Consider the following 11858-nt stretch of genomic DNA (forward strand, 5'->3'; position numbering starts at 1 on the left):
TATACACCTTTCCTCCAGGAAGATCAATATAATGTACGGTTTACAAACCATGTACAGGGATAAGAAAAAACTGAAAATGATAACAGCAAAAGCATAATATCCAAACAGAAGGATTTGGTGTAACAGTGTAACAATTGCAATTGAAAAGAGCATATTATCCATATATAGCATGCCGTTTAGGAAAAAAAAAAATAGTATCCACATATATTGTGCAAGGAACATTCACATATACACACATGAAAAGGCAAATTTGCAATTTTCCAGGTGGCCAATTTATGGTTTACAGATAATACTCTTCTATTTTGTTTTACCAGTCACATTGAAGTGGAAACTTTTAGGGAGAGTTTGTGATACTTTGAAGAAAAAGTCTCGAGCCAGAAAATCAACTAGCAGAACGGCGAAATGTTAGGTGTGTGTATGCGAAGGAAGATACTGGGGAGATTGGCGAGCGTATTTAGGTGTAAAGCTTGAAGCCAACATGCACCTATCTTGGTCTCCCCTTATGTGTCAGGAAGCAAGCTAAGGGTCATTTAGACTGGTTTTGTAAAGGACTGAAAGTATTGGCTTGGAAAAGCAAGTACCTTTTCATGTCAAGGTTGAAGCCAGCTTATTGAAGCAGCCTTACAAATATTCTGCTCTACATTATGTCCCTATTTTAGTGTCTAATCAATGCCCTCAAGACCCAGGAAAGATTAAAAAGGAATTTTCGTTGGCTAGGAAATGAAAAGACACAAACTCCATCTAATGAAGTGGTAACAAATGTTCAAGCCTTGGTCTCAAGGGAGAGTGGATATTAAAACGCTCAATAAAATGTGTTAGAGTGAACAGGCCTTGGTGAACGTGAGGTGCACTGAAATAAAATAAGGGAGTGCACATTGCACGCCATCGTCCTTCAAAGCACCGTATTTTAGGAGATATTGTTGTATCTTTTGTGATTACGCAGTATTTAATTGGAGCTTATCTTTTGTAGCCCATTCTTATTATAAAGAAGAGCTTTGCTAAGCCAACATGCACATACAATAAGGCTCATGTACACACCACTACATGTGCCAGCGTGGCAGTACCATTCAATATTCAAGACACCCATTAGGTACATCAAACTGTGTTGATATTCTTACCCCCAAAGTAAACATGATCCGATCAGCGATTGGGCCATGATATAGGTAACATGACAATGGGTTAGAGAACTTCAGGAAAGTTTTTCTGAGCCTTACATTGTTTCATAAACTTTGGTCCAGCAAACTTGTGGACCTGCGTCATTCTTTGGCAAAAGCATCCACATGATTTCCTCAATTTGACGGATGGATAGGATGTCGTATCTATGGGCCATGCTGGCATTGTGTACTGTGTACATGTGGGCTTAGAAAGCTCAATAAATAAAGCATCTCTAGAGCAAAGTATCATTGAATCCTCTCCTTTCTCTTCCCTCCGCACATTTCCACATCTCCCATTATCTTCTTCTCTTTCCATCTACATGGGAGCTCTTCTGATCCCTCCCCTTCTCTCTTTCTTCCATCATCACATAAGGTTTTGAATAAAGGGGGATGGGTGGTAGACCCTCAAAATGAAGGAAAGAACGAGCAAAGAAGGTAGAAAGAAGGAAGAAACATTCGTAAGACCAAAGAGTCAGGCAGAAAAAGTGGAAGAACTCTCCATTCCTAGTTCTCCCGTAGTCGGATCCTCCAAAGGGACTTTTCTCTTCTTTAACAGCATCAGTCTCTCTTGGATCATGGTCCAATTGACACAGCTGAATGATGCAATATTTTGTCGTCATGGAAATACATCGGTTTCTAACTCGTGCAAAGGAACTATTTCTTGGCAATTTGGACAACTTATAACAATGTTTGTCCCCATCTTCTCCCATCATCATCATACAGAGGCCTTTCTCACATGAGCCTCTAGAGGCATGCTTTCTCCTTCGAAGGTGAATTGCTCCACCAAAAACAAAGGGATTTTCTCCCTAGACATTAGCTCTGGTCGAAGTTCTCCATTTGAACCTCTAGACGAGTCAGCAATCCCTATTGGAACTACCATCAGCGTCGATAGCCCCATCCAGAGACACCGGACAGCACCATGGTTCTGAGTAATGGTGATGCAAGACAATTAACTACTTGCTCTAAATGCTAGAACTGATAGAGCATGACAAACCAATCCCTTTATCTCATAGCCCAGGCCCCACATCTCATGGGTTAGGCCATGGCCGAACCCCCCTCGTGGACCCCACTTCACAAGGGTTCTGCTTCACATAGGCCGCCCACCCTGAGTGTGCCCTTGCATCCCGCACGCCACCCCACTTAAGCCTGGTATGAAAATGCACATGCATTAACCCCCCCGGCGAGGAGTCTCGGACACAAGACTTCCCGCTCTGATACCACTTTGATGCGGGACAATTAACCACTTGCTCTAAAAGCTTGAACTGATAAAGCATGGCGAATCAATCTTTTTATCTCATAGCTCATGCCCCACATCCCATGAGTTAGGACCTCGGTCGAACCCCCCTCGTGGGTTGTATTTCACACGGGTTCCGCTTCACACAAGTCACCTGCCTCACACGGGTGGGGCCTGCCTCACACGAGATACCCGCCTTATAGGGGCCACCCACCCCGAGTGCGCCGCTACATCCCACTAGCCACCCCACTCGAGCCCGGTGTGAAAATGCCCCTGCATTAAATGGTATCAAGGAGCATATTGGTTTGGCTCAAAAACGATACGATACAGGTGTTGCACATCAGTATCGGCCTATATTGATCAAAAATTTTTAAAGCCAAAGAATTAAGGAAAAATATCTTGAAAGAAGGGGGAAATGAGACCAGCTTTTTAACCCAAAAAATAGATACAATACAGGCGTTGCATATCGGTATTCAAAAATCTATCCTTTTTTTTTTTTTTTTTTTGTATTATGGACAAGAATATAATGATGTATTCTGCATTCTTTGATAAGAATGTTGTCTATTGATTTAACCTATTGAAAGTGAACCAAATAGGCCCAAATTGAACACAAGTCCAGCATGATTTGGTGAATTAGAGCCCATTACATTGAAATACAACAAAAAGAACATGAGAACATAAAAAAGAAAGTGAAGGTTTACCCTTTTTCTGACTTTTTCGCATAATGGTCCATTCCGCTTCAATCTATCGAATCTCACTCAAGTCATTTATTTCGAACCCAAAATAAGTCTAGATCTAGCCTAAAATGACTTTCCAAGCTTCTTCCGTGGTTTGAATGAAAACATAAGAGGAAAAAATAAGTAAATTTAAAAAGAAAAAATTAAGATTGGGCCTTTATGGGCATATCAGCCCATATAGCTACGGCCCATTTTTTAAGTTTGAGCAGATTTAGTCCCATACACATTGATATGGATAGGATATGGCCGTATCGGCCCATACAATGCCGATATTGAAAACAATGGGAAGCACCGGCAACCTCAATTGGGTCTAATTGCATTGCTGACAGCTTCTGCCAACTCGACCAACCTGATGCAGGACAATTAACCACTTGCTCTAATAGCTCAAACTGTTAAAGTATGGCGAATTAATCTCTTTATCGCATAGCCCAGGCCCCACATCTCATTGGTTAGGACTTCGGTTGAACCCCCCTCATGGGCTCGTGGCTCTCAAATCACATGGGACGCCCACCCCAAGTGTGTCCCCGCATCCCACGGGCTACCCCACTCGAGCCTGGTGTAAAATGCCCCTGCATTAATCACCCCCGGTGAGGAGTCTCGAACAGGAGACCTCCCCCGTGGGCCCCAAATCACATGGGTCACCCACCCTGAGTGTGTCTCCACATCCCACAGGCTACCCCACTCGAGCATGGTGTGAAATGCCATGCATTAATTACTCCTGGTGAAGAGTCTCGAACACGAGACCTCCTGCTCTGATACCAATTTGATGCAGGACAATTAACCACTTGCTCTAAAAGCTCGAACTGTTAGAGTATGGTGAATTAATCCCTTTATCTCATAGCCCAAGCCCCACATCTCATGAGTAGCTCGAACTATTAGAGTATGGCGAATTAAACCCTTTATCTCATAGCCCAGGCCCCACATCTCATGGGTTAGGACCTCGGCCGAACCCCCTTATGGGCTCGTGGGCCCCAAATCACATGGGCCGCCCACCCCGAATGTGTCCTCGCATCCCATGGGCTACCCCACTCGAGCCCGGTGTGAAATGCCCCAGCATTACAACCTCTATTGAGATCATTGTCAAGATTAATGACCCATTCTCAACTTTTCTCAGGCTCTCAGGTCCACCATGCTCCTTTTTCTATGGCCTTTTATGGTCAGATTTTTTTTAATCAATGGGAGACCAATCAAGGACCAATCAAAAGGTACAGATTACGATGGGACCAACTGATCATCCTAGGCTTGTTATTGTTACTATCAAATTCAATCGAACTAATTATTTAGAGTGGTCCCCGTTTGCAAGAATGTACATAGGTACCTGTAAAAAGTTGGCATCATGGTGTGCCAAAACGGTTACGTATCGGCCGTAACCTAATTTTGTACCCGTATCGGCTGAATAACGGTAACTTTTTTTTTTCATTTTAAGCTCTGTTTTTGCTGTTTTTTTGAAACCTCTTGCTTCCAAACTATTTCTCACTCCTTCTACTACTAATTTCGACCAACCTTGGCTAGGTATTTGAGATAAAAACACATTATATTACGGATTTTCTTAAATCAAAGCTCGGTGGGCCATTTTTTAGAAATTCGTTAAAAATAGGTATTTATACTTTTTTTAATATGTTTTGCTGTTTTAATCATGCCATATGATGTGTTAATCATAGTAGAACATATTAATGTGCATTTTACAGATTTGGAGTGCCATTTAATAATTTTTTTATATTTTTTTCTATTTACGCATGAATTTTGGCCCCTTTTTTTAAAATTCAAAAAATCAATTTTTAATGGTTGTTTTGTTGTTTTAATCATGCCATTTGATGTGTTAATCATAGTAGAACATGTTAATGTGCATTTTACAGATTTGGGGTGCCATTTTATATTTTTTTCTATTTACGCATTTATTTTGGCCCGTTTTTTGAAAATTCAAAAAATCATTTTTAATGATTCTTTTGCTGTTTTAATGATGTCATATGATGTGTTAATCATAGTAGAACATGTTAATGTGCATTTTACAGATTTGGGGTGCCATTTTATATTTTATATTTTATTTTTTTCCATTTATGCATTTATTTCGGCCCTTTTTTTGAAAATTCAAAAAATCATTTTTTAATGATTCTTTTGCTGTTTTAATGATGCCATATGATGTGTTAATCATAGCAGAACATGTTAATGTGCATTTTACATATTTGGGGTGCCATTTTATATTTTTTTTATATTTTTTTCTATTTACGCATTTATTTCGGCCCTTTTTTTGAAAATTCGAAAAATCATTTTTTAATGATTCTTTTACTGTTTTAATGATGCCATATGATGTGTTAATCATAATAGAATATGTTAATGTGCATTTTACATATTTGGGGTGCCATTTTATATATATATATTTTTATATTTTTTCTATTTACGCATGAATTTTGGCCCTAAAAAATAATTGCAAACACCTAAATGTAAGATATTTTCATATTACATTCATTCTAATATATCTATCATTGATAGTAGATAGTTAGAAAATTAAATATATGAATTTTGTAGTCAAATTCAGGTTATCTAGTTCATAAATTCATCAGACAGTCCGATACAACTTCTCACCAAAGAGTGGACCGTTACACCACCATAAACATGTTCCAATTTATAAATGAATGCATATTTGGAATGCTTAGAATATTCCGGATTTAATCTATATTTTTTCATATTTTTTTGGGAAAAAAAAAATTTGCGCCGTTACGTGCCGTTATGCCCCCGTATTGCCGTTACGCCCCCGTATCCATATCGGTTTCGGAGGGCACCGTTACGTCAACCGATACCGATACGGGACACCTGGGTTGGCATAGTACCAGGACCAATAAAGGATTCAAAACTGATGATCCATCCACGATGATTAGGAAAGTAATAATGTGCTTGTTATCTCTTGGCCATTGCATTCGATGCAGCACAACATTGGTTTCTTAAAATGGCCACAGAAATTTGGTATAAGATTGCAAAGACATGTTCCCAACAAGAAGAAGTAGACAACTTATATCAGATTCCAACAGAAATTAATAATCTTAAGCAAGGTGATAGAACAATGGAAGAATACTTTACAGGTCATTATCAGAAATGGGAAGAATTATACCATTGCCGAACAATGCATTTACATCCAGATGATGTTAGAAAACAAATGGAGTAACTATGCATTTTCAAGTTCCTTGCTAACCTTCATTTGGACTTTATGCATCAACACATACAGGTGCTTGGGAAGAAATCCTCACCCTCCTTAGAATCTGTACACAATTGTATTTGAGGAAAGGCTTGGCAGCACAATAAAGCAAACGCACAGAGTTCCGTGATCCCCGAGACATCAGCATTGGCAAAGACTCCAAATTTGGGAAAAGTCCTAGTTGATGGAATATAGGCAAAAAAAAAAAAAAAAAAACCTGTAATTACTGTGGAAAGAGAAGACATAGTCAAGAGCAATGTTGGATATTGAATCCTAGTCTTTGACCTAAAGATATCCAGACGAAATCAAGGGCCAATATGACTATGGTTGATGGGGAAACATCATCTGGCAATACTGATCAAGACTTAAGGGATAAAGAAATCAACAGACTGCAACAACAAACGGCAGTTCTTAAACCCTCCATCTCCACTACTAACTTAGGAGAGCAGTCAGGAACATCTGCATTTGCCAATCACTTATCTTAAACTTCCTAGATCATTGATTCAGGAGCATCTGACCACATGATCGGAACAGCAGAAGATTGCACTTCCTATTCTCCTATTTCTAGTGATAGTAGGATTGTTGATGAATTTGTTAGGAACTTTTTATCTCTTAGATTCCTTATCCATTTCATCCACAGTACATGTTCCATCTTCTCTCCAATTTGTTGTTTGTTAGTACTTTAACCAAACAACTGAATTGTTGTATTGTTTTCTATCCATCTCATTGTGTCATCCAAGACTCAGCAACGACTAAGATTGTTGGTGGTCCTGAAGATTGTGGGATTTATCTCATAAACTCATGGGATCCTAGTTCTGCTCTAGTCTTCACATTGGATGTCAAAAATAGAGATCGAGTAATCATATGGCACACTTGATTAGGACGTTTATCACTAGAATCCCTTTGTTTATAATTTCTAGAGAAATTTAATATTTGTGATAATATTTATTGTGAGACATGTCAATTATCTAAGTATTGTAGGACTTCTTCCGTTCCAAGTAATAGGAATAGTGTGCAACCATTTCATCTCAGTCACTCATGGTAAACAGCACCTGTTACTCCAATATTTGGTTTTAAATACTTTGTCCTCTATTGATTTTGCACTCGCTACATAGTTTTATCTCTTGAAAAGTAGGGAAGAAGTCTCAACAGTAACAAGGTTGTTCCATAAGATGGTTCTCAACCAATATGATGCCAAAATTAAATGCTTTAGATTTGACAATGCCTGTGAATATCTACACCATGATCTATAGAAATATTTCATAGAACATTAAGTAGAGTTTCAGTCCTCATGCCTGCATACCCCGCAACAAAATGATGATGCAGAACACAAAAACTGACATCTATTGGAGGTGGCTCGATCCTTGGCATGCCAATACCAAAGTCATATTAGGGTAAAGCCATACTTCTAGCCATCTTATCAATTGGACTCCAACTATTGTTCTTGAAGGAAAATATCAATTAAAAATCTTGGAATCAGATGCTCCTTTTTTTACTCTTCCCCTTAAGTGTTTGTGCATATACGAGGACCATCTCAAACTAGATGACCTCAACACATCAAATGTATATTTCTGGGATATTCCAACTCTCAAAAGGGCTATAAGTGTTAATGCTCTAGAAATCAGAAACGATATGTTTCAAAGGATGTTACATTCTTTGAAAAAAATACTATATTTCAAACTAGATAGGCATATCAATACATTGTTTGATACTCTTGTGGTCCTTGTTATTGAAACGTCAAACATTGAAGAGGGCCAAACTTTTGTTCTTAGTAGAGATCTTGGCCATTTTTTAAAAACTCATAGTTTCTCCTCAAATCAAAAAATGACCTAGGGACCACATGAGATATATACCTAAACCAGTAAGTCCTTGAGCTAGCTTATTCCAAAAGGAGAAAACCCAACAATGCTACTTGATCACCATCCACCTTCAACTTCTAAACCAGAACACTTGGATCTTCTTATCGTCCTCCACAAAGGAACTCGATCCATCAGCTCTCCATTCAATCGGTAATTACGTGTATTATCAATCTTTTTCTCCATCGTATCTATCTTATTTGTCTTCTATATCCGCTGTCTTTGTTCCAACTAGAGTGGCAGATGCCCTGGCAGATCCCAATTGGAAAGCAGCAATGATGTAAGAAATGCCCACCCAGGAAAAATAGAAGACTTGGGACTTGGTTGCTATAACCCAAATGGAAAACATGTGGTCAGCTACAAATGGATCTTCACACTCTATACAAGTCCAATGGCTCTATTGCAAGATATAAGGCTCATCTCCTAGCCAAAAGATTCACCCAACGGGAATTATGAAGAAACATTTGCCACGATTGCCAATTTGACCTTCATTCACATACTCCTATAAGTCAAACCTTACCTTGATTGGCCTATTTACCAACTAGATGAAAAGAATGTTATTCTTCACAGTGGCTTTCAAGAGGATATCTATATGGCTCTTTCTCCTAAATTTCGGCCTAAGGGGGGAGAAAGCACAAGTTTAAAAGCTCAGAAAAGCTCTTTAGCCTTTACAGCCTCAAACAATCGCATAGAGGCCTAATTCAAAAAACTCGGCACTATGATCTCCCAAATTGGCTTTAAACATAGCTCCTCCGATTCCCTTGTGTTCATCAAGAGGGCAAATGGCAATTCTACCATTTTTATTGTTTATATTGATGATATCATTCTTACTAGAAATAGCAAGCAGGAGATTGACCAAGTTAAAACGTTCCAAGCCACATCCTTTGACATGAAAGCCCTTGGGCATCTCAAATACTTCCTCAATATTGAAGTTTCCTAGTCAATGAAGGAATATTGTTATCCCAATGGAAGTATGTGCTCAACCTCCTTACTAAACCTAGATTGCTTGCTACTCGTCCAGTCAATGCCCTAATGAGGTCAATCATAAACTGCATGATCAAGAGTCCAATGAAATAGACAATCCTAGCATGCATCAAAGACTCATTGGCCTACTGAAATACCTCATTATCACCATCTTCACATTGTTAATGATGTTGGGATAGTTTTGAACTGGGTTATACATTTCAAGATGAGAAGTCAATGCTAAAAAGTCTCAATCGTGTCTATAACAATGAACCTTTGCATGCCACTTCATAATATGTACATTTTTGTTGATTCTACTTCTACATAATGTGATAATGCCAACCCGCTATGAAATATTACAACAGCTCCTATCACGGCTTGGCCTCTGCACGAACCATTCCTTGTACATTGTTGCTTCCAAGTCTAGAGAGCACAAGCAATGCATGGCATAAGCAATGTAGCAAAATCGGGTTATTTGCACCTACAACGAGGGAAGAGTGTGAGCTTTGATCACACTGGCAAGAGTATGGCACCAAATGATGATTCTCAATGTGAGAATCTGAAAATTGATCCTGAAAATGACCCCCTGCAGGGTTTATAGATGAACCCAGACATGTCGGACACTCGATTGCATGTCGCGCTCCCTCGCTTAGGAGATGAGCATGACCGGCACCATGTTGTTAATGCTTAACTCCACAGGGAGCATGCTTTCTACGAAGGGCTTCATACTGAACTATTTTGTACCCACACAGTTGTTCCACACAAGGGCACGACTCTAGATTAATCTTCTTCCTTAGTGACTTTTAATGTCCAAACACATGGCAATTGCATAAGCATCTGGTACTTCCATCTTCTCTTCACCCGTTTATCATGTGCAATTCATTTTGTTCCATGATAGTCACTTCCTCGAGCGTCGAGAGATCCAACGTTGCAGCTTTTAAGGTTTGAGTTGAATAGGAAATTGAATCCAATAATGTATAAGGGGCGGATGTCTCAATGTGTATCCTAGCAGGTCTCTATTTTAAAACCGATTACTTCTTCTGAGAGGCAGACCCAGCAAACATGCACCCGTGAGACTGCAAATCATATCAATAAAAGTGTGCCTAACCTGGCGAAAGGAAGCTCAAACAGATAAAAATAACTATACAGGTGGATACATACATACAGATATTGAAAGTAACATTGTACCAATCATACAAGACCAACCCATCTGGATAAAAACAGAAAGAAAACCCAAATCACATCCATCACAATAAAATTTTCATTCTGAACACATCAAATAGCACAATAAATGATGGGAATGCCATACACAGATTGAATATTTCATGCCATCTCTTTCTATATGAAGAAAAAAAATGTAACTAACCCATCTAAGGAAGACACAAAAATGATATGAAAATCGGAATCCAATTTGCATCCATTCCAACCAAAAAAGAAAAAGAAAGGAGAAAATGGAGAAAGAAGAAATGGAAAAAACCGCACTCACGAGCTCCCATCAGGGAAAATATAGCTGACCCACTTCATAAACTCCTCGATCCTATCCAATTCTTCAATCACTGACTTGGGGCTCGAGATGTCGAAATGATTATCTGGAATCGCTGGGTAGTACCTCCGGAATGGAAGGTAAAAGGGTGCGATGGGCGGGTCGCGCCCGGCCTTGACCTCCTCCCTGACAATCTCCCAGTCCTCCTCGTCAGCCCACACAGGGTCCCACCCGGGTTTGGTCATCTCAATGGGGCCGTCAGCCCAGAGCTCCTTGAGATCCTCTTCCCGCCATTTCTCAGGGTCCTTGGGGAAGTCGAATAGGTCCTCGTAGTAGACGTAACTCCGGTCATCCTCCTCCTCGCGCTTCCGCATCTGCTTGCTGTCGAGGACTTCGTTGAACATGCGGACAGTCGTCTCGGCCGAGTCATCGTTCGCTGACTCGCCATCGGACTCGTCGACGTAGGCCAAGTCGTCGTTGTCGGAGTCATCCGAGCCGTTGTCGTCGTCTTCTTCTTCTTCTTCTTCTTCTTCTTCTTCTTCTGATAAAGAAGATAACAATGGAAGGTCTTGTTTGGATTCTTTTGAAGATTCCGATTCTTGGTTTTGAGCATTTGGGTCGTCTGAGACCTTCTCCTCAGGCATTTTCTGGGCAAAGAGAGCAGGGAGGGAGAGATAAGGTTATGGCAAGAGAGAGCAGCTGCGCCCGTTGCGATTTTGGAGCTTTTGTTGGGGAGTGTGGTATGGTTTGATGGAAGTGGGCCAGGCATTGGGCCTATCGAATAGGGCCCAACATCACAGCCCAGCCGGCAGGGCTGTTAATGGGCAAGGCTTGGACCAAAGCAAATGTTTAATTTTGAACAGGCCCGGCCTCTGCAGTCGAAATTCCTTACAACCCTAGGCCTGGCCCGCTTACAGCCCTAATCATATAGCCAATTTTATATAATGAAAAAAAATTTACGTACTTAATATACAATTAACCTTCCATGCCTTTTTATAAAGTTTTCATTAAGCTATCATAATAATTTAAGGGCTTATTTGTTTTACTAATTATGGCATTGAAAGAAATGGGAAGATTACAAGTTATTTTATTTCTCTGATGACATTAGTTGCATTTAACCCAATAATGACACTAATTACATCATTTGGTTTATCATACTAGAAATATAATGTTGGCAAGTTTACATTACATCAATATCAAATCAACAACAAAATAAACCAATGATGGTGTTTGAAATTGTT

At 39.7% G+C, this 11858-nt stretch overlaps 1 protein-coding gene across 1 annotated transcript in view; it reads right to left on the minus strand.

The window, feature by feature from the left end:
• The window catches only part of LOC131251625 (protein TIC 100), a 50706-nt gene extending 39369 nt beyond the window's left edge, over window positions 1–11337 (minus strand). Inside the window, exon 1 of the mRNA XM_058252465.1 lies at window positions 10621–11337. Within this exon, the coding sequence (XP_058108448.1) occupies window positions 10621–11261 (641 nt within the window). The 5' untranslated portion in view covers window positions 11262–11337. The remainder of the gene's footprint in view (window positions 1–10620) is intronic.
• Window positions 11338–11858: the final 521 nt, after the last annotated feature.

This window comes from Magnolia sinica, chromosome 1, assembly GCF_029962835.1.
Source record: "Magnolia sinica isolate HGM2019 chromosome 1, MsV1, whole genome shotgun sequence".
Lineage (NCBI taxonomy): Eukaryota > Viridiplantae > Streptophyta > Magnoliopsida > Magnoliales > Magnoliaceae > Magnolia > Magnolia sinica.